The 23,911-nt window shown below is 47.0% G+C and overlaps 1 protein-coding gene across 1 annotated transcript in view; it reads left to right on the top strand.

The window, feature by feature from the left end:
• The window catches only part of LOC136626742 (zinc finger protein 420-like), a 167,134-nt gene that overhangs the window by 97,504 nt on the left and 45,719 nt on the right, over window positions 1-23,911 (top strand). Inside the window, exons 6-7 of the mRNA XM_066601748.1 lie at window positions 13,046-13,061; window positions 23,718-23,901. Coding sequence (XP_066457845.1) covers window positions 13,046-13,061; window positions 23,718-23,901 — 200 coding nt within the window. The remainder of the gene's footprint in view (window positions 1-13,045; window positions 13,062-23,717; window positions 23,902-23,911) is intronic.

Genomic DNA, 23,911 nt, shown 5'->3' with positions numbered 1-23,911 from the left:
AATAAAATTCTGACCAGAAATAAAAAGTTTGGCATTCAGCCTATGCAGCCCTTTGTGATCTTCTCCTCTTCTCTGTACCCCCTTGCAGTGAAGAAGAGATTGAATGGAGCATGTGTGCTGCCACTCTGTTTAACTCTATGGGACCATAGAGATGGCCAGGAATGAACAGAACCCTGAATTGGTTTCTGTTTCAGCAATGGAACCATTCACTTCTGTCTGAATCCCTGTTTCAGGGATTCAAATGTAGTCTTTTATTGAAAAGGCTTTTATTGAGATAGAGGAATCCAGAAATTGCAGTTACAAGTAAATGGATATGCAGCATGAAAAGTTTGAACCAGAAATTGCAGAGACAATGTAAAGCTACGTCTGAATGCCCTTAATGAGTGCATAGGAGTGGTTCCTCTATCTGACATTTCCAAATAGGAGTACAACAAATCTTGAGAAAGAAACAAAAAAATATATAACTTGGGATAGGGAGGGGGGAAAGGAGGGGACAGGGTGGGACAAGGGTTAGGCTTGAGTCTCAAAAATGATTAGAATGTAATGTAATATATAATATAAGTTGCCACTGGAGTGAAAACGTTTAGTAACTGTGAATATATTCTGAAGGGGAAAGAGGAGGGGAGAATGGCTACCTGACCACCAGAAATTGGGGTAGGAGTAAGGTCTACAACAAGATGGGGTGTGGCTGTACCCGAGGCCCAAATTTAGAGGATGACCTGAAATCTAACCAAGGCTAGAAGATCGCATAAAACCCCTCAAAGGCCATTTCCTCTTCTGCTCTCATCTCTTCATACCATACAAGGGAATTGAGTGCTTCTACCCAATAGATTCTAGTTGGGGATAAACTGCATTTCCAGAATCTGGGTATAATTTGTATAACTGCCTGAACGAAAATACCTTAGCAGACCTGTCTTTAAACTGGCAATAGACCCCAGATAAATGGACAGAGCCAACTCAAAGGTGGGCACAACAGATAGGTTGCAAATGACATTGTATAGACCTATGAAGTCCAACCAGTGAGCCGCCACTGGAAGGCAATCCAACCAAACATGAAACATATTGACACAACCCCTAAAGCATCTTCAGCATAAAGGAGAGGACTGAGCAAACATTTTGTGTAAGTGTTCCCGTATTCTGTACCAGCGCGACAGGATCTTATATTCGAGCTCCTGAAGTCTAGAGAAGGATGCCCCCTTCCATCCCAACTCCTTCTCCCATGCTATCACAAACTTTGGGTGTTGCCCCCCCATCTCCTTAGACAGCAGCTTCTGGTATAATAACAAGATTATTTTGTGTTCAAAATGTGGGAAGTATTTTTCCAAGAAATCAGATCTTGCCAAACATCAGAGAACTCATACAGTAGAGAAGCCCTTTTCATGTTCAGAATGTGGGAAGTGTTTTAGGTTTAACCCCTTGAGTGGCACGCCCAGAAATTTTCCGGGACGAGCTCCACTGCCGATAGTAATATAGCTCGGAAGATTTCCGGGCTATGTATCACTATGGGAGCTGCAGAGCACAATGCCACAAGCTGTCGCAGTGTGCTCTGCCTGCACAGACCCACACAGAGCAGTGCAGGACTTTGAAAAACAGAAGCAGGAAGATATTGCTGATCTGCCGGCAATCTCCTGCTTCTAATGTTCTGCTTAGTTTACAGGTTGCTATAGAGACCATCGGCTTGTCAGAAGCAAGCCGATAGTCTCTGTTGCAGGGAGAGCTGGTGTTTGGCTGTCAGAGGACAGCTAGGTACCAGCTCTTACAGCAGAGATCAGAGAAAACCTCTGATCTCTGCTGTGTTAACCCTTTACATGCTGCAGTCTGTGACTGCAGCATGTAAAGGGCTGTCACCATCGGACCCCGAGAAAGTGATCAGGGGGTCCTGATGGGTCCCTGTGGAAGTCCCCTAAAGGGACAAAAATTTTAAAAAAAAGTTACAAAAAAAAGTTTAAAATTATTTAAAAATAAAATAAATAAAATTAAAAACACTTGTCTCCCTTTACTTTGTGAAAAATTAAAAATAAAATTACATGTGTGGTATCCCTGCGTCGTAATGACCCAGAGAAGAAAGTTAGTACATTATTTAACCCCTTAATGACACGGGCCGTTTTTTTCTTCTTTCCCCATTTCTTTTTTTCCTCCCCATTTAAAAAATCATAACTCCTTTATTTATCTATCGACGTTGCTGTATGAGGGCTTGTTTTTTGTGGAATGAGTTATATTTTTCAATGGTGCCATTTAAAGTACCATATAATGTACTGAAAAACTTCTACAAAAATCTAAGTAAAATGAAAGAAAAATGACATTCCACTATCCTTCAGTGCGTTTTGTTTCTACGGCACACAAAGTGCAACAAAAAATGACCTGATAACTTTATTCTATGGGTCGGTACGATTACTGCGATACCAAATGTGTATACTTTTTTTTACTGTAGACATTTAATTTTTTAAAATTATTTTCTGCTGCATCTTCTGCGCGCAATACCTTTTTATTTTTCCATCGATGTACTTGAGCAAGGGCTCATTTTTTGCGGGACGTCCTGTAGTTAACGTTGGAATACATACGACTTTTTGATCGCTTTTTATTGCATTTTTTTCTGGGAGACAGGGTAACTGAAAAAGTGCATTTCTGGCGTTTTTAATTTTTTTTTCGGACTACGTTCACCGTGGGGGTAAATAATGCACTATTTTGATAGATCAGACATTTACGGACGCGGCGATACCAAATATGTATTTTTCTTTTATGATTTAGATTTTTTTATTATAGATATGGCAAAAGGAGGGTGATTTAAACTTGTATTACTTTTTTTCCCTAATCTCTTTACAAGTTTTTTCACAAAAGTTATGCAATACATTATATATACCCAAAAATGATGCCATCAAAAAGTACAACTTCTCCAGCAAAAAACAAGCCCTCACATGGCCGTGTCAATGGAAAAAATAAAAAAGTTATGGCTCTTGGAACGCGACTCCAAAATTAGTTGAAATTAAATGATTGGCCCATTTAAAAAACCTGCCCTGATGGGCACGACAGGGGGGGTAAGGAAACCCGCCACTCAAGGGGTTAAGGCAGATCTTGCTAAACATCATGTAATTCACACAGGGGACAGGCCATTTTTATGTTCAAAATGTGGGAAATGTTTTAATCGGAAATCACACCTTGTTACACATCAGAAAATTCACAAAGGGGCGAAGGCATATTCGTGTTTTGAATGTGGGAGAGGTTTTAACTGTAACTCAAATCTTGTTAAACATCAGAGAATTCACACAGGGGAGAAACTGTATTCATGTTCTGAATGTGAAAATGTTTTACTACTAAATTAAATCTTGTTCAATATTAGAGATGAGCGAGCGTACTCGGAAAAGCACTACTCGCTCGAGTAATTTGCTTTATCCGAGTATCGCTGTGCTCGTCCCTGAAGATTCGGGTGCCGGCACGGAGCGGGGAGCTGCAGGGGAGAGCGGGGAGGAACGGAGGGGAGATCTTTCTCTTTCTCTCTCCCGCCCGCTCTCCCCTGCTCCCCGCTGCGACTCACCTGTCAGCCGCAGCGGCACCCGAATCTTCAGGGACGAGCACAGCGATACTCGGATAAAGCAAATTACTCGAGCGAGTAGTGCTTTTCCGAGTACGCTCGCTCATCTCTATTCAATATCAAAAACTCACAAAGAGGGGAAACCATACTAATTTGGGAAATGTGTCACCTACATCTTAAACATCAACTTACTCATCAGGGAAGCTGCTATTTCCTTTTTTGTTACTTATTTAATGGATAAATAATACAAGTAAAAATATCCACCATTAACCCCTTCCAGGCACATGCCATGCTGTTTTTCATAGGTTCAGAAGCTGAGTCCCCTGTTTTAAGAATTACTTATCTGGAAGAATCCTTGAAAAAGCAAAAGCTGGCCAAGCAGCAGCTACCTCAGTGTTTTACAACCTGTTCTACAGACAGGTAATAGGAACTGAGGAGGTGAAGACTGTTCCCACCATTAAGGAGATATGGGAGGCAGGCTTTCTCAAAGCTTCTCTCATGGACGTAAGGCGTTATAGGTTCAAATCTAACCAAGGGCAACTTTTGGATGGGGGTTTTCAAAGTCCATGCATATGTTGTCCTAGAAGAGATTTGAACCTAGGGCCCCAGCACCACAGTGCTAACCACTGAGCCACAGTCATTGAAGAGTTCTAGGTTCAAATCTGTCCAAGGTCAGGGTTTGTGGTGCTGAGCTGGCGGTGGCTGTGCAGACTGTAGCTCGGGCTCTCTCCAGCTCTGACATCCATCTCCTGCAGGGGACCGCGTGAGCTGTGCAGATGCAAGTGAAGCTGCGGAGTCGGTGGCAGGAAGATAGGCTCCGGCCTCGGAGCTGAGCTGCTCATAAATAAAGACCGGCCTCCCTAAGGAGCAAGCAATACAGTAGAGGCCTAGCAGGAGTACTGACTGAGGAGCTTGGTGCTGGGTCCCCAGTGTTCTTACATCCTCCACTCTACAATATAGACTCTCCTGCTATTAACTGTTACCTCTCCTCACAAGGTGTTAACCCCTTGGTGGCAGATTTATTGGCCTGTGCCATTCAATCCCTTCATGTTTGGAGGTACGGGTTTTAAGAGCTCTGAGAACCTGGGCTGTCAGTTTTACGATATGCCTAACGTCTTCTCTGAAACCCTTCAGTTTGCCACAATTGACTGATTGAAAGGCGCATTTCTGTTCATTTGTAACTTTAACTTGGCTCAAATCATGACCATTTAAACTAGTCTTCAAATAACCAATAACTGGGAAGTGGTTTTCCATACATGCCTGAGGTGAAGATCCTGACTCTGGAACCAAGAAGAATCCAAGAGCAGCACATACGGTGCAGACCCCGACATCAATGTAAGGTGCAGCTTTATTTCCTCACAACATATACTGTGCGGCGTTTCGACCTTACATAGACGGTCTTCAGACAGCAGACGAACCAACATTAAATAAAACACCAGACTCATTACAAAATGTAGCCCCCACCCCACCAGGTGCTGCAGATCTTCTCCGCGAGGAAGGGGAGATGGGGGGGGAGGGGGGGTCATGTTGTCCGCACTCACATCTGTGTTGGAAATCATCACATTCAAAATAAAAATTACATAATCCATAGCAGAACCTGGTGGGCACCATCTATGATGGCTCAAGGAAAGCAAGGATGAAAACAAAAAAGTGGCTGGCTGTTAAAGGGTTAAACCATTCTTATATGTACAACGCCCTGGATGGCACAAAAAATAATATACAAGTACATAATACACTCAGCTCTGCTCCTTCTGCACACACACTCGGCTCCCCCGTCCCGCACACACACTCGGCTCGACTACCCTGTCTCGCACACACGTCACCACTCCTCTGTCTCGTACACAGGATCAGCTCCGCTCCGCTGTCTTGCACACACACTCGGCTGCCCCATCACGCACTTACTCTTGGCTCGGCTCCTCCATCTCCCATGCGTTCAGCTCCGCTCCTCCACCTCGCGCGCGCACTCGGGTCCGCTCCCTTGTCATACAAGCACTCGGCTCCGCTCCCCCATCTCACACACGCTCAGCTCCGTTCCTCTGTCTCATACGCACTCGGCTTTGCTCCTCCAATCCGCACGCGCTGGGCTCCGCTCCCCCGTCTCGCACGCGCTCGGCTCCGCTCCCCCGTCTCGCACGCGCTCGGCTCCGCTCCCCCGTCTCGCACGCGCTCGGCTCCGCTCCCCCGTCTCGCACGCGCTCGGCTCCGCTCCCCCGTCTCGCACGCGCACGGCTCCGCTCCCCCGTCTCGCACGCGCACGGCTCCGCTCCCCCGTCTCGCACGCTCTCGGCTCCGCTCCCCCGTCTCGCACGCTCTCGGCTCCGCTCCCCCGTCTCGCACGCTCTCGGCTCCGCTCCCCCGTCTCGCACGCTCTCGGCTCCGCTCCCCCGTCTCGCACGCTCTCGGCTCCGCTCCCCCTTCTCCACACGCGCTCGGCTCCGCTCCCCCGTCTCACACCCGCTCGGGTCCGCTCCCCCGTCTCACACCCGCTCGGGTCCGCTCCCCCTTCTCCACACGCGCTCATCTCGGCTCCCCCTTCTCCATACGCTCTCATCTCGGCTCCTCCGTCTCACACGCGCTCGGCTCCGCTCCCCCGTCTCGCACGCTCTCGGCTCCGCTCCCCCGTCTCGCACGCTCTCGGCTCCGCTCCCCCTTCTCCACACGCGCTCGGCTCCGCTCCCCCTTCTCCACACGCGCTCGGCTCCGCTCCCCCTTCTCCACACGCGCTCGGCTCCGCTCCCCCTTCTCCACACGCGCTCGGCTCCGCTCCCCCGTCTCACACCCGCTCGGCTCCGCTCCCCCGTCTCACACCCGCTCGGCTCCGCTCCCCCTTCTCCACACGCGCTCATCTCGGCTCCCCCTTCTCCACACGCTCTCATCTCGGCTCCTCCGTCTCACACGCGCTCGGCTCCGCTCCCCCGTCTCGCACGCTCTCGGCTCCGCTCCCCCGTCTCGCACGCTCTCGGCTCCGCTACCCCGTCTCGCACGCTCTCGGCTCCGCTCCCCCGTCTCGCACGCTCTCGGCTCCGCTCCCCCTTCTCCACACGCGCTCGGCTCCGCTCCCCCTTCTCCACACGCGCTCGGCTCCGCTCCCCCTTCTCCACACGCGCTCGGCTCCGCTCCCCCTTCTCCACACGCTCTCGGCTCCGCTCCCCCTTCTCCACACGCGCTCGGCTCCGCTCCCCCTTCTCCACACGCGCTCGGCTCCGCTCCCCCTTCTCCACACGCGCTCGGCTCCGCTCCCCCTTCTCCACACGCGCTCGGCTCCGCTCCCCCTTCTCCACACGCGCTCGGCTCCGCTCCCCCGTCTCACACGCGCTCGGCTCCGCTCCCCCGTCTCACACGCGCTCGGCTCCGCTCCCCCGTCTCACACGCGCTCGGCTCCGCTCCCCCGTCTCACACGCGCTCGGCTCCGCTCCCCCGTCTCACACGCGCTCGGCTCCGCTCCCCCTTCTCCACACGCGCTCATCTCGGCTCCCCCTTCTCCACACGCGCTCATCTCGGCTCCCCCTTCTCCACACGCGCTTATCTTGGCTCCCCCTTCTCCACACGCTCTCATCTCGGCTCCTCCGTCTCACACGCGCTCGGCTCCGCTCCTCCGTCTCACACACGCTCGGCTCCGCTCCTCCGTCTCACACACGCTCGGCTCCGCTCCTCCGTCTCACACACGCTCGGCTCCGCTCCTCCGTCTCACACACGCTCGGCTCCGCTCCTCCGTCTCACACACGCTCGGCTCCGCTCCTCCGTTGCACGCGCTCGGCTCCGCTCCTCCGTCTCACACGCGCTCGGCTCCGCTCCTCCGTCTCACACGCGCTCGGCTCCGCTCCTCCGTCTCACACACGCTCGGCTCCGCTCCTCCGTCTCACACACGCTCGGCTCCGCTCCCCCGTCTCACACACGCTCGGCTCCTCTCCTCCGTCACACACGCTCGGCTCCTCTCCTCTGTCACACGCGCTCGGCTCCGCTCCTCCGTCACACGCTCGGCTCCGCTCCTCCGTCTCGCACGCGCTTGGCTCCGCTCCTCCGTCTCGCACGCGCTCGGCTCCGCTCCTCCGTCTCGCACGCGCTCGGCTCCGCTCCTCCGTCGCACGCGCTCGGCTCCGCTCCTCCGTCGCACGCGCTCGGCTCCGCTCCTCCGTTGCACGCGCTCGGCTCCGCTCCTCCGTTGCACGCGCTCGGCTCCGCTCCTCCGTCTCACACACGCTCGGCTCCGCTCCTCCGTCTCACACACGCTCGGCTCCGCTCCTCCGTCGCACACGCTCGGCTCCGCTCCTCCGTCGCACGCGCTCGGCTCCGCTCCTCCGTCGCACGCGCTCGGCTCCGCTCCTCCGTCTCGCACACGCTTGGCTCCTCCGTCTCGCACACACTCGGCTCCTCCGTCTCACACACGCTCGGCTCCGCTCCCCCGTCTCGCACGCTCTCGGCTCTACTCCTCCGTCTCACACACGCTCGGCTCCGCTCCTCCGTCTCACACACGCTCGGCTCTGCTCCTCCGTCTCGCACGCGCTTGGCTCCGCTCCATCCACTCTCTGAATACATCCTCACACAGCAGAGTCCTGCATCCACTGAGCAGATAGACCTGGTCATGTGACCTTTGTCTCCTCCCACACATTGATCACATGACGGTGACATCATCACAGGTCCTGTAAGCACAGAACAACCCCACGGCTCCTGTCCGGCTGCAGGTGGAGGTATGTGGGGGTTCCACAGCCCATAGCAACCAATCACAGCGCAGCTCTCATGAAGAGCTCTATTAGCCTGGGTTCACACAGGGCGGTTTTGCCGCGGATTGACGTTGCATGTCCGCACTGCGGCAAAACCGCTGTGTTTGCAGTGCAATGCAGCACAAATGAGCTTTGGAAAAAAGCTGTTCTCACAGGACGGATCAACTGCGGCGCGGTTTTAAAAGATGCAGCATGTCCATCCTTCTGTCTTTTCCGCAGCGCTTTTTTGTCCATAGACCTCTATGGGCGCAGCTAAATCCGCACCAAAATACACTGCAAAATGCAAAAAAACCGCTTTCGGATTTTTCCGCACGAAAATCCACAATCAAAAATTAACCCTTGAAGCGGTTCTTCTGCGTCAAAGCCGCAACGGAAAAAAACAGCAAAACCGCAACAAATCCGCCCTGTGTGAACCCCGCCTCAGTATTATAAGCTGCGCTGTGATTGGTTGCTTCAGTTTCACACAGTTTATCGTCTTCCTATCTGTCAGGGTCTCGGGGGCAGATTTATTATTAACCCCTTCAGGACCCTCTATTCCATTGGCCTAGCAGTGTGTGGGGTTGTTTTGGCGGCACGTGTTATATTTTTCTGCGGCCCCATTTTGCGCAGCCCTGCAGGGAGCTCCGCGGTTGTTCTTGTGGAGTCACGTCCGCCGGTCACATGCTTTCTTTGCAGCTCTGCGCCATTGAAGGGAGTAGAACGGAGGTGCGCTACAATGCAATCCAACCTGTTAAAAAAAGGGATCCTCTCCTATTCCGGCTGCAGTCCGCACACCCGCGGCACGGAGCCTGGGAGAAGCGGCGGGCGGTCACATGACTTAGGCCTGTTTCACACAGTTGTGCGATTTTCTTGCATTGCTACAAATGGCCGGTATGTGAAGCCCGCGGTTTCTATGGGTTCCTTCACATTTGTTTTGTAACATGTGACATTGCGAGACAAAAACCCCCGCTGGTTTCGCGATATTCAGACACTTGTGCGGTTCTGTTGCCCATGTTCCCTATGGATCTTCCTCTCTGTTGCATCGCATGAAGTGCTTTATGTGCGATGCAACTTTTACAGTAGGGAATCCTAAAGTCAAAGCCCTAAAATAAGCCCTAGCTGCAGGGGAAAAAAAAGAGAATACATCACCTCTCTGGCCTGTCAGCTCCCCATTCGTCTCCCCCAGAGCTCCACTTCACTTGCTTGAAGTCTCCTGCAGAGCTTCCTGTCCGGTCTTTAAAAATTCCCTGCTCCAGGAAGATCTACTTCTGATCTCTGATTGGTTCTCGATCACTGCCAATCAGAGCCAGCGCTCGATGAACCAATCATACATTCAATGGATGGCAGTGATTGGTTCTTCGAACGGTGGCTCTGATTGGCTTAGGCAGCACTCAAGAACCAATGAGAGGTAGAGCTTCCTGGAGGCGGGGATTTTTAAAGACCCAGACAGAAAGCTTCTCTTTCATCCCTCACCCCCCCCCCCCCCCCCCAAAAAAAAAAATCTTCGCACGTGGTGCTACAAAGTGGCGTGGCTTTGTAGCACCACTAAATTACAGTATTGCCCTGCGGGGCTGAACAGTATTCCCTGCGCAGCTGTCACAGCCACGGCAGAGGATTGTAATCTTCTCCCATTGATTCTAATGAGGCCGGTGCTTCTGCTGCCGGCCCTATTGCAAACAAAAAGTGATATCGCAAAAAGGAAGGAGATGCTGAAATTTTTTTTCAGGCAGGAGTGAACACATCGCTAATGAGAATATTACCATTGAAAATCATTGGTTTCATAATCGTGCACTTTCACTCACTCTCGCATCCAGAGAAAATTGCGTCTTTTTTATATTGTTTTTGATGGTTCTGGATTACATTATTCTATGAAGGTGATGGTCGTCTGTTTGGTGCTGTGACACCCATTCTTCTAACCCCTTAGTGCCGAAGCCTGTTTGCGCCTTAATGACCGAGCCAAATTTTGGATAGGATAACTCTGTAAAGGTTTTGCATATCCCAGTGATTCTAACGTTGTTTTTAGCCACATGTTGTACTTCATTTAGGTGGTAAAAAGAGACCGATAGAATTTGTGTATATTTATTAAAAGTGCCAAAATTTATTTTTCCACATTTTCAACTGCAATATATCAAATAGGTGCAAACTTACTGTTCACATTTTTAATAAGATAAATATCGCCATCTGTTTACTTTATTCTGGATGCACATTTGAAAAACTTTAGTTTTTTTTAACCATTTAGGAAATGTACAAATTTAACATTACTTATCAACATTTTGAGGAACATTTTGTTTTCCTACACCAAGCCAAGATTACAAAGGCTCGTAGGTGTCAGAATGATGGATACCCCACAAATGACCCAATTTTAAAAATTACACCCTTAATATATTCACTGGGGGGGAGCGGTCAGGAGGATTTTGACCCCACCGTTTTTTTTTTCAGACGGTAATACAATTGAGAGGAGAAAAAAAGTATAAAGACATATTTTTTTCTGTAGTGCACATGAAAATGAGGATTTACACCCCAATGGGGATCCCGCTGCTTGTCCTGTGTTCAGAGACATACCGGTTGTGGTCCTAATCTTCTGTCTGTATGCACAACGGGGCCCAAACTGAAAGGAGCAGCTGGTGGCTTTCAGAAGAGAAAGTTTGCTTGCAGGTGATTTAGACCTCATTGCCCACTTGTAGAGCCCTTAAGCGACCAAAATGTTGGAGAACCCCCACAAATGACTCCATTTTGAAAACTAGACCCCTTAACGAATTCCTCTAGGGGTGTACTGCCCATTTTGACCCCACAGTTTTTGAATGAATCTAAGTAAAGCAGAAGGAAAAAAATTACGATTTTCATTTTTTTGGCAATCGTGTCATTTTAAAAACAGTTTTTTTTGTTTTTTTTTGTACAGCACATATATGAATGAAGATTTTCACCCCAAAATGTTTACTTCTGTTTGTCCTATGTTCAGAAACATACCATTGTGGCCCTAATCTTATGTCTGTATACACAACGGGGCCCTAACCAAAAGGAGCAGTCGGTGGCTTTCAGAACAGACATTTTGCTTGAAGGTGATTTATGCCCCATTGCCCACTTGTAGAGCCCTTGAGCGGCCAAAACGACAGAGAACCCCCACAAATGATCCCATTTTGAAAACTAGACCCCTTAACGAATTCATCTAGGGGTGTACTGCGTATTTTGACCCCACAGTATTTGAATGAATTTAGACAAAGAAGTAGGAAAAAATTACAATTTTCATTTTTTCGCCAATTGTGTCATTTAAAAAAACTGTTTTTTGTACAGCACACATATAAATGAAAACTTTAACCCTAAAATAGATACTCCTGTTTGTCCTGTGTTCAGAAACATACCCGTTGTGGTCCTAATATTATGTTCATATGCACAACGGGGCCCAAATTGAAAGGAGCATTGAAGTTCAACTGTTTTTATCTTTTATGTGATCGCCATTATCCATTGGATAACGGCGATCACATGACTGGAGACCGCTCACCACTGCCCTCAGTTACTGCTCCAGGCTCTCGGTTACCTTTAGTAACCAAGAGCAAGGAGATTTTAAATTTCCCAGGCACTCCCCAGCTTCTGTGCTTGCGTCCGTCATTTCGCCAACAGGCGCATGCGCCAAAGTTGAGGACGGCTCTGTGGATGAAGATCCTATTGGGGAACATTGCCAGAGGCCTTAGGTAAGTAATTTCACCTCTCTTTATGGATCGGATCTGTGACAGGAGGTGAAATTTTAACTTTTTTTTGCTTTTACGTAATCGGCGTTATCCATTGGATAGCGGTGACCAGAGATTGCGTACCACGCCCACCCCATGAAATGTTCAGGCTCTCAGCTACATTTAGTAGCCAGCAGCAGGGAGATTTTAAACGCATGCACAAAAGCCACGGACAATCCGTGGCTTTTGTGCATGCGTTTGCCATTTTGGCGATGGGTGCATGAGCAGCAGCCAGGGTAAGGTCCACGGATAAATCCGGGGTCCATAGGTACGTAATTTCATCCTCCCTTATAGATATGATCCGTGAGGGTAGATGAAACTTGAACTTTTTAAACTTTTTTTTTTACACTTTTTTTTACTTTACATGATCACTGTTATCCATTGGATAACAGCGATCACGTGACCAGAAACCACATACAGCGGTCTCCAGTGATATCTCTCTGCTCCCAGCTACTCATGCTGACTGAGAGCAGAGGGATTTTAAATCAGCGGCCCGGGGACTGGTCACCGCAGTCCCCGGTGACATCTCCAGCATCCCAGCTACCTTCAGGAGCCAGGAGATTTCAAATATCCCACGACGATCCGGTCTCCTGCGCATGCGTCGCCAGTTTTCCTTTGGCGCGCAAGAGCAGAAGTCGACCGAAGGTCCTTTTCAGACCTGATCATCGCGGGACATTGCGGAGGACGGGGATGAGTAGATAAGTGCCCGCCCCTTGTCCATAGCCATCAATGGGAGGAGGCGGGATGGGGACGGAGGGGAAATGGGCGATGGCCTGGTGAGCTTGGCGCATTTGCACTGGCCTCACCAGGCCATATGAACGGGCGCACAAACGTTTGATTTGTGCGCCTGTTCACCAGTTTTTTCTCCCCCAATGTAGCGTATATTGGCGGCCATGAAAACATCCTGCTGATATGCGCTCATGTGAAAGAAGACTTATTCCTACAGATCAAATTAATTTTTGGGAGTTATGTTAGAGGCAAATAAGAGAGATAAAACAATACCTCTGCAGCGCCACCTATTGGAAGGCGGCATTCCTGCAAGTCATTAGATGCAAAAATTCCATATTCCGTTCTTCTAGTGTGGAGATAAGCAACCACATCGGTCCAGTCCAGCTATCAATCAGATTTTAGGCTTCCTTCAGAAAGGCCTAGACTTGGTAATCCATCTTAGCACTTCAAAAAGTACAAATTTCTGCATAAAGTGCTTTTTTTCATACTTCCCAGGAGGAGCATTGTTGGGTAAAAAGGAGGGGAATATACAGATTAAATCCTTTTCAATCTGCCTCTAATTCTCAATGTGATTTAAACTTGGGAGGGTATGTGTCATGTCCGTGCGGCTCACAAGCACCATGCACAGCACGGACGCAGGGTGATGTTCACGACTACTTTCGTAGATAGACTTATGCAGCGGAGAGCAGTGCGCACCACAACTGAAATACGTAGCCCAGATGTAAAGCCCGTGTGACACAATAATACTACACTCAGGACAGCAACAGGAAACGTACACACAGTTGGAAATAGCCGCACACCACGCTATGCAGAACGGTAGCACCACTCCAGGGAGAGGGAAGGAAGCCTGGCCCTAACCTAGGAGGGAGGTTACAGGACCCTGCCTAAAGCAGGGACATTGCCTCGATAAAAGGCAGCCCCACAGTCTTCTTTCTGGGCCCTGATTGTCCCTATAGGAACAATGGAGAGATGAAGCTACACGCAAAGCAAAAACAGAAATGAAAAGCAACAATACAACTGACAAGGAACCCGCAGCTACTTATCTGCAAGTAGAAAAACACCCAGCACAGCAGAGCTGCAAACTCCAATTTCTCCGCTATGGAACGGAATAAGCAGCACTGGTTGCCAGGAGGGCTGAGAATATATAGCTACTCTGCACCTGAAAACTGGCAGAGTGAATAGAAAACCACACTTCCACCCTACTCCCAGGCATGGCTATACAGCATGCATCCATGCAGCAAAGGCAGACAGCACCAGCAAACTCTGCACGTGGTGCATTAACGCTTGACCTGCTTAACAAGACAACAGGTCTTTGCCTGTATTGAGGCCACCATGCCATGACGTTGTCGCAACCGACAGGCTGCAACAGTATGTGTATTAATGCCAGTTCCTGGCATAACAAAGTTATATATATTTGCACAAGTGGGGATTTGCACAAAAGTTTTGCGTCTTTCAACTTTTTGTGCCGGCCATGCCACATTTGTAAAAACTGAATGCAGCTTGTCTAGAAGGGGTGTCATGGGGGGGCGGAAACAGGCTGAAGTGGATGGACATTTGTCTTTTTTCGACCTATCATACTATAATATGTGAAGACTCATGCACCTCTTCATGTATTGGGTGCACAAATCATAGTAAGACTGGAATTGGAAATATGCGACTTAATAAATTTCCATTTGGTTCTTCAAACCCTAACAAAAGGCCCTTTGAACCACTAGATTCCAAGTCTTTAAAATTTTTAACCTTCAAGACTTTTTTTCTGATAGCAATAACCTCACTCAGACGTCTGGGGGAGATCCAGGCCTTATCTTCTAGCCAGCCATATTTAGCCCATGAGTGGCACGGCCTATTTTGGACCTAAGAACATGTCGATTCTTTTTTCTGTGACTTTCCATGGAGGGCTTGATTTTTGTGTGACAAGCAATACTTTTTATTGGTTTTATTTTGGTCTACATATGGATTTTTTTGGAAGGTGAAATGAATAAAAAAAGCATTTTTGCTCCTGCTTCTAATTTTGATTTTGCAGCATCTCATTTTCCTGGCATTAGCGCTCACATCCTGGGCGTCATAATGCTAGGAGTACAGAATGGTGGTGCTGTAGCCTCTGATTGGCTGCAGTGGTCATCTGACTTCTGGTGAGATCGTCTGTCACAACAAACATCAGGACCACAGCGGGGCTACAGTAGAGGACAGGTAAGTACAGCATAGTGGGTGCTACTGGGGGCATGTTGTTCAGTAACCGGACAACCCCTTTATATTGTAGCACTATCCCTCGCTGCTCCCACAATGTATTTTTAGATGTTATTTAGTTATAATGTATTATAGCTACAGTTATCAGGAACTGTCCTGTATCTGGGATGGTTGGGAGGCATGATCAGGCCATTACTTCTATTCCGGAAGTGATGCTACATTGTCTCGTCTTCTTCCCATTCAGGATCCTCGGCTGATATCTTCTATATCAGATAATTATCCTGATTGACCCGACAAGGATGGAGAGGAACCGGGACAAGATGGCGGAGAGTATATTCACCCTCACCCTAGAGATACTCTTCCAGCTTACAGGAGAGGTGAGAGATTCTGGGGATGACGTCACGTTCCATCATTCTTATCTCTGTCAGTCTGTGGTCACATCTGTGTTGGATTCATTATTGCAAATTTAATAATAAATGCCAGAAAAAATGCAGCCGTCTGTTCTGCTTTTCAGTTAAAATGCAGAAAACCCAACAGACCTATTATAAGGTAATGGTAATTTGTCGGGTGTCTTTGATGTCTGTTATTTAACAGATCTGGCGCTCTGTAAATTCTGTTCTTCTGCCTCTATGATAGAGTAAAACAACAGAACTGATGAACACAGATGTCAACAGAACCTTAGTAACAAATGGATATAATTGGAGACATGAAGGACTCTAGAAATGTCTGCAGGGATATTTATGGATGTATCTCCCCATAAACAGGATTACACGGTAGTGAAGAAGACTTCTAGTGATGGCTGTCAGGCCCCGGTGTCTGATGGATGGGGAAGACCCCTGAGCCCAATCACAGGGCCTCCACCTCACCCCCTGATACTGGAGGAGATCAATGAGCAGAAGATCCTAGAACTCACCAACAAGATGATTGAGCTGCTGACTGGAAAGGTGATGCTGCTGGGAATGCTGGGACAGTATACAGTAACGCTATGGCGGTATAACGTGTCTGGGTGATGACGGTATCATTGTGTTGTCAGGTTCCTATAAGGTGTCAGGACGTCACTGTCTATTTCTCCATGGAGGAGTGGGAGTATTTAGAAGGACACAAGGATCTGTACAAGAACATCATGATGGAGGACCACCAGCCCCCTCCATCACCAGGTAATAGACAGGACTAAATCCACACGGCCTTTATTATTTGTATGTAGAGAATGAATTCAGTGGCTGTCTGTGTTTTCTGCAGGTAGATCCAGTAAGAGAGCAGCAGCGGAGAGATGTCCCCGGCCTCTTCTTCCACAGGATGATCAGGTAGATGGAGAGAAGGTCTCATGAAATCTCCCCTCTGGTCTGTAGGACGGCTGGGAAGGTCTTGTGTTCAGTCTTATTATATGAGTGATACTTGTGTAATGAGAAAGCTGGAGATGGCAGGATTACAGCCGACCGCAGACATTAGATCTCCGCATCTTATCACTGTTTTCTGGTTCTGGAGACTTCTGGTTGGAATAAAGAAGCAACAGGTTGGAGTTATACAGGAGACCTGCCGCTATTTGGCCCAGATCACTACTGCTGTCATGTCATTCCGGCTCCTCATACTAATTAATGACCTTTTCTGGTCATATAAAACCTCCCACACGACTTCTCCAACTGTGTGATGACTTTTACAATATTTATTTCACAGCTGGTGAAACTGGAGGAAGATCCGATCCCTATTGATGCTACAGAGACACATGTGAGGGGGGATCAGCCATGTAAGGAGGAGATCCCTACAGATGACCCCCCAGGTGAGACTGCATGTAGAGAAGAGTCTGTGTTGTCGGGGTTTTCAGCTCTATATTCCGCTATTCAGCCACAATTTATAATTAAGTGTAAATGTTATATAATATTTTAATCCAAAAAGGTTTCCATTATTTGCTGCTACAAACAATTGCAGGAACATCTGAATCTCACATCAGATCTGGATGATCTCCATCCTCTGCAGACTCTTTCATGTCCGTCACATGTGCTCATTGTGAAGCTGCTCTTATCTGTGAAGAGAACGGGGTGCCAATGGCCGACCTTCCAATTCTGGCGTCTCTGGCAAACTCTCTTTAGACTGCATGGTGCTGGGATGTGAGTTCAGCTTTCACAACAGGATGTTGGGCCCTCGTGGCCCCTCATGGGGTGTTTCTGGCAGTTTTGTCAGTAGTCTGCTGGAGGTCTGTAGGGTTCTGGCGCTGCTTCTCCTGTTCCTCCTCGCACAAAAATGCAGATTCCAGTCCTGATGCTGTGGATAGTCAGTAAGGGACATTTCCTTCCCTGTGTGCCTGCAGTCTGTAACAGTCACAGCTCAGCAGCCATTTTGGTTTCATTCTAGCAATAATTATTTAATTTTCTCCACTTGCATCTCCTTGTAATATTTTGGACTAGCCACAGGCTTTGCATAGGCAAAACTCTTCCCATGCTGCATTGAGCTTCACTACATTGCACCTACTCCCTGTTGGGGGCTGATGCATTATGTCAGTGCCTCCGTGTAACATCCAATGCAAAGAGGAAAAATACTCTACAAAGCACTCCACGTCTCTTCTGTTTTTTTAACTTGGGTTGCTGCTTTCCTCCACCTTTCACAAGTGTTTTATGGTCAGACATGTGCAGCAATCTTACACTCTATATAAACCAAAATTCCCGTCCCCTAGTGGCACTTCTGAGCATGGGTAAGTACTATTATCATGGTCCCTCTTCTTTTATAAAGGACCTATTTCTTGTATCCACTCTGAACTGTTTCCAAAAACTGTTACTCCAGAGCCATGACTTCTTCATACATGACTATACTGCTCCCCTCTGTCCGGCTCGGTACTGAAGTGCATTTATCTGTCAGGGAGTGAGACGGTCGCAGGTCCCTTTATGATTCTCCACTCAGTGTTTCACAAGAAATGAGTGATACACTACACTTATACATGAAAAAAAAATCAAAAGCCGGGAGGCCTAACATTATGATCTACTGGTCCTTGGTCTGATGTCTACTGTTAAATTGTGATTTGTTTTGCCCCCTTGTGTTCCTGAAAGGGTTTTTGCCATTAGGCTAAATTGAGCCATCATCCAATAATAAGCATATGTAACATAGTTCAGTTTTTGATATTGCTCTTTTCACAAGTTCACTGATTTGGACTCCATGTCTCATCCTTGTTTATTATTAGAGTCGCTAAAGGTGACGTCCATCCTCAGCAACAGCGTTTGGAAGACACGTAATCGTTCAATCTTTCTATCTCATCCAGACCTTCCATCCCCCAGTGCTGCCTCCGCACATGTGCAAGTACTACTATCATGTCCCTCTCCTCTGCTGCTGGAACCAGAAGGACTGGGCATGCTCAGTAGGAACTTCCCACATCTTAGTACAAGTAACAGTCAGCTGGGTTAGTGAATGGCTACAAACATATATGTGGCCACTAATAATGGTGGTGCCGGCTTTCTAAAAGCCATAATTGAAAAAGAGACCCCCAGGAGAGTCAGACTAAACTCATAACTCACACTAAATTGCCCAACTGGACATTAAAAGCTCTTCTTTACTCCCCTGATAGATTGTGTAAGTGTAAAACGTAACCTTTATTAATAAGTTGATGAAAGGCCCCTGATTAAAACGGCAATATTAGTGCCTTCATATAGAAGCAGAAACAGTAGTTTGCTACATATAGCTAATAGTAAGAACAACAACTTGCTAAATTTAGTTGTTATTGGTAGTAGGAGCAGTAATTTGCTAAGCATAGCTAAATGCATATGAACCCAATTGCTACTGACTAAGATCACATATATAAAAAAAACTGTAACTCTACTAGTTAAGAGTAATGCTGAAGACCGCCTGACTTGTTTCATGGCAACCGCAGCATCCTCAGAGGTGGGAGCTCAGAAACACGAGGCACGCGTATGACTCTACCTACAAAGAACAGAGCAGAGGAGAAAGAGGTACAGCAGGAAATGACTACCCACAAAGAACAGAGCAGAAGAGATAGAGGTACAGCAAGAAATGACTCTACCCACAAAGAACAGAGCAGAGGAGAAAGAGGTACAGCAAGAAATGACTCTACCCACAAAGAACAGAGGAGAAAGAGGTACAGCAAGAAATGACTCTACCCACAAAGAACAGAGGAGAAAGAGGTACAACAAACAATGACTCTACCCACAAAGAACAGAGCAGAGGAGAAAGAGGTACAGCAAGAAATGACTCTACCCACAAAGAACAGAGCAGAGGAGAAAGAGGTACAGCAAGAAATGACTCTACCCACAAAGAATAAAGCAGAGCAGAGGAAAAAGAGGTACAACAAGAAATGACTCTACCCACAAAGAATAAAGCAGAGCAGAAAGAGGTACAGCAAGAAATGACTCTACCCACAAAGAGCAGAGGAGAAAGAGGTACAGCAGGAAATGACTCTACCCACAAAGAACAGAACAGAGGAGAAAGAGGTACAGCAAGAAATGACTCTACCCACAAAGAACAGAGCAGAGGAGAAAGAGGTACAGCAAGAAATGACTCTACCCATAAAGAGCAGAAGAGAAAGAGGTACAGCAGGAAATGACTCTACCCATAAAGAACAGAGCAGAGGAGAAAGAGGTACAGCAAGAAATGACTCTACCCACAAAGAATAAAGCAGAGCAGAAAGAGGTACAGCAAGAAATGACTCTACCCACAAAGAACAGAGCAGAGGAGAAAGAGGTACAGCAAGAAATGACTCTACCCACAAAGAACAGAACAGAGGAGAAAGAGGTACAGCAAGAAATGACTCTACCCACAAAGAACAGAGCAGAGGAGAAAGAGGTACAGCAAGAAATGACTCTACCCATAAAGAGCAGAAGAGAAAGAGGTACAGCAGGAAATGACTCTACCCACAAAGAACAGAGCAGAGGAGAAAGAGGTACAGCAAGAAATGACTCTACCCATAAAGAACAGAGCAGAGGAGAAAGAGGTACAGCAAGAAATGACTCTACCCTCAAAGAACAGAGCAGAGGAGAAAGAGGTACAGCAAGAAATGACTCTACCCATAAAGAGCAGAAGAGAAAGAGGTACAGCAGGAAATTACTCTACCCACAAAGAACAGAGCAGAGGAGAAAAAGGTACAGCAGGAAATGACTTTACCCACAAAGAACAGAGCAGAGGAGAAAGAGGTACAGCAGGAAATGACTCTACCCACAAAGAACAGAGCAGAGGAGAAAGAGTTATAGCAAGAAATGACTCTACCCACAAAGAACAGAGCAGAGGAAAAAGAGGTACAACAAGAAATGACTCTACCCACAAAGAATAAAGCAGAGCAGAAAGAGGTACAGCAAGAAATGACTCTACCCACAAAGAGCAGAACAGAGGAGAAAGAGGTACAGCAAGAAATGACTCTACCCACAAAGTACAGAGGAGAAAGAGGTCCAGCAAGAAATGACTCTACCTACAAAGAGCAGAGGAGAGGAGAAAGAGGTACAGCAAGAAATGACTCTACCCACAAAGAACAGAGCAGAGGAGAAAGAGGTACAGCAAGAAATGACTTTACCCACAAAGAACAGAGGAGAAAGAGGTACAGCAGGAAATGACTACCCACAAAGAACAGAACAGAGGAGAAAGAGGTACAGCAAGAAATGACTCTACCCACAAAAAGCGGAGCAGAAGAGAAAGAGGTACAGCAAGAAATGACTCTACCCACAAAGTACAGAGGAGAAAGAGGTCCAGCAAGAAATGACTCTACCCTCAAAGAGCAGAGCAGAGGAGAAAGAGGTACAGCAAGAAATGACTACCCACAAAGAGCAGAGGAGAAAGAGGTACAGCAAGAACTGACTACCCACAAAGAACAGAGCAGAGGAGAAAGAGGTACAGCAAGAAATGACTACCCACAAAGAACAGAGCAGAGGAGAAAGAGGTACAGCAAGAAATGACTACCCACAAAGAGCAGAGGAGAGTAGAAAGGGGTACAGCAAGAAATGACTCTACCCACAAAGAACAGAGCAGAGGAGAAAGAGTTATAGCAAGAAATGACTCTACCCACAAAGAACAGAGCAGAGGAGAAAGAGGTACAGCAAGAAATGACTCTACCCACAAAGAACAGAGCAGAGGAGAAAGAGGTACAGCAAGAAATGACTCTATCCACAAAGAACAGAGCAGAGGAGAAAGAGGTACAGCAAGAAATGACTTTACCCACAAAGAACAGAGCAGAGGAGAAAGAGGTACAGCAAGAAATGACTCTACCCACAAAGAACAGAGCAGATGAGAAAGAGGTACAGCAAGAAATGACTCTACCCACAAAGAACAGAGCAGAGGAGAAAGAGGTACAGCAAGAAATGACTCTACCCACAAAGAACAGAGCAGAGGAGAAAGAGGTACAGCAAGAAATGACTCTACCCACAAAGAGCAGAAGAGAAAGAGGTACAGCAGGAAATGACTACCCACAAAGAACAGAGCAGAGGAGAAAGAGGTACAGCAAGAAATGACTCTACCCACAAAGAACAGAGCAGAGGAGAAAGAGGTACAGCAAGAAATGACTCTACCCTCAAAGAACAGAGGAGAAAGAGGTACAGCAAGAAATGACTCTACCCTCAAAGAACAGAGGAGAAAGAGGTACAGCAAGAAATGACTCTACCCTCAAAGAACAGAGGAGAAAGAGGTACAGCAAGAAATGACTCTACCCTCAAAGAGCAGAGCAGAGGAGAAAGAGGTACAGCAAGAAATGACTCTACCCTCAAAGAGCAGAGCAGAGGAGAAAGAGGTACAGCAAGAAATGACTCTATCCTCAAAGAGCAGAGCAGAGGAGAAAGAGGTACAGCAAGAAATGACTCTACCCTCAAAGAACAGAGCAGAGGAGAAAGAGGTACAGCAAGAAATGACTACCCACAAAGAGCAGAAGAGAAAGAGGTACAGCAGGAAATGACTACCCACAAAGAACAGAGCAGAGGAGAAAGAGGTACAGCAAGAAATGACTACCCACAAAGAACAGAGCAGAGGAGAAAGAGGTACAGCAAGAAATGACTCTACCCACAAAGAGCAGAGGAGAGGAGAAAGAGGTCAGCAAGAAAAAAAATTCTCAAAAATGCTCACCACACAAACCCAAAGAATTAGAATATCATCAGTAAAGTAGCCCCAAAATGAAATGTAATTCGTATATTGCTCAAGTTCTTCACAAAAGACTACAGTTTCTTACCACCACTCTAAAATCAAAATTTGCATAAGCCAGGGCAAACCCATGGCGGTGCCATGAATCTGAGAATAAAAAGTGCCATCACATAAAAAGTAGTTTTATGAAAGGACAAAATCAAGAAGAGTCAAAACAAAGTTGTTATGAACATTAAATTGATTCCCCTGTGTGTTCAGAAAATACTCAACACCTTTCAAATGTTATGCTTTATTTTCAAATAAAGACTTTTAACATCTATAGTATCTCAGTAGGTTGTATGGGAGACAGAAATATCATAAATCATATTATATGTTGTATCTTTTAACTTAAAGGGTAAAGAGGATACAAACAGCGGTAAAATTCTGTCGGACATCAGAATTCACACAGAGGAGAAAGTGTATTCATGTTCTGTGTGTGGAAAATATTTTACATCTAAATCAGATCTTGTTAGTCATCAGAGAAGAAGTAATTTTCATGTGTTTAATCTACTTATTAATAAAGGTTACGTTTTAGGCCTCATGTCCACGGGGAAAATAAGAATTAAAATCCGCAGCGTCCGGAAGCCTATGGAAGCCGTCCGGATCCGTGGGAGACCTAAAATAGGAATTTAAAAGCATTTACTCACCCGCAGCGGGCCGAGAGGGTCTTCTCTTCCTCACGGCCGCATCTCCCTTGCTTCGGCTCGGCGGATGTGCCCGGCGCATGCGTGCGGCACGTCGACGACGTGCCGGCGACGTGACGAATTCATCCGCCGGCCGAAGAAAGAAGATCCGGCCGCGACGCAGAGAAGAAACGGAGCGGATGGGAGGTGAGTTTATTGTCATTTATTCTTATTTTCAGCGCTCATGTCCGCGGGGCAGGAGGGACCCGCTGCAGATTCTACATGTAGAATCCGTAGCGGGCCCGATTTTCCCCGTGGACATGAGGCCTTACAGTTGCACAATCTATCAGGGAAGTAAATAAAGTGCTTTTGATGCCCAGATAGACAATTTAGTGTGCCTTCTAAAAGTGTCTTTCTTCCCCTGTCAGCAGCACATGATCAGCAGCAGACTGTAGTTGCAGCGCAGTAGAGGGCATTTTACAGCAGGGGGCGTCAGCAGCTCTTATCCACGGCTCATACGGCTCCTGTTCTCTGTAATCTTACAAGCTGTATGAGCCGCGGATAAGAGCAGCAGCTGAGAGCGCCTGCTGGAGGTAGGAAATTACAGTCACCGCAAGGGAGGAAATTGGCGCAGAACACATCCTACGATGCGGAAGTACTCAGTTTTAATGGAGATGAAAAATACAAAAGGTTAATTGGCTAACTTAATCAGACTATTAGGATGGTGGCCAGTAGTTTAGGTGGTTCACAAATTATTGTGCCTACTATAAAACCCCCTAGATTAGTTGAATTTTGCTACATGCCTTGCAATTTGTGTGGAAATTTAAACAGAAATGTAATAAAAAAATCAATATGATTGTAATGTTCTATTCAAAAAGAATATCCATTTTATTCTTGACAGATGATGACGCCATGAAGTCAGAGGGACATCAGATATCAACAGATTGTAGAGCAGAAGATCATGGTATCGTACAAGATACATATGAAGAGCCTGCCACTATCCCAGATACATGCTTAGCCATTCACATCAAAGATCTGTCAGCTGATCCTTCTAAACAGGTTCCATCTTCTGATTCATTACAAACAGTTAGGCAAAATAAAATTTATATTAGGGAAATTAAGCATCCAGGAGTTCACACAGCAGAAAAGCTATATTCATGTCCTGAATGTGGGAAACATTTTAACCACAAATCAAATCTTGTTTTACATGAGAAAAGTCACACATGTGAAAAACCGTATTCATGTTCAGAATGTGGGAAATGTTTTAACCGGAAATCAAGTCTTGTAAGACATCAGAGAATTCACACTAGGCAAAAGCCATTTTCA

The sequence above is a fragment of the Eleutherodactylus coqui genome, chromosome 4 (assembly GCF_035609145.1).
Source record: "Eleutherodactylus coqui strain aEleCoq1 chromosome 4, aEleCoq1.hap1, whole genome shotgun sequence".
Lineage (NCBI taxonomy): Eukaryota > Metazoa > Chordata > Amphibia > Anura > Eleutherodactylidae > Eleutherodactylus > Eleutherodactylus coqui.
The sequence above is the reverse complement of the archived record's forward strand: the minus strand, read 5'-3'. Positions and strand labels throughout refer to the sequence as shown.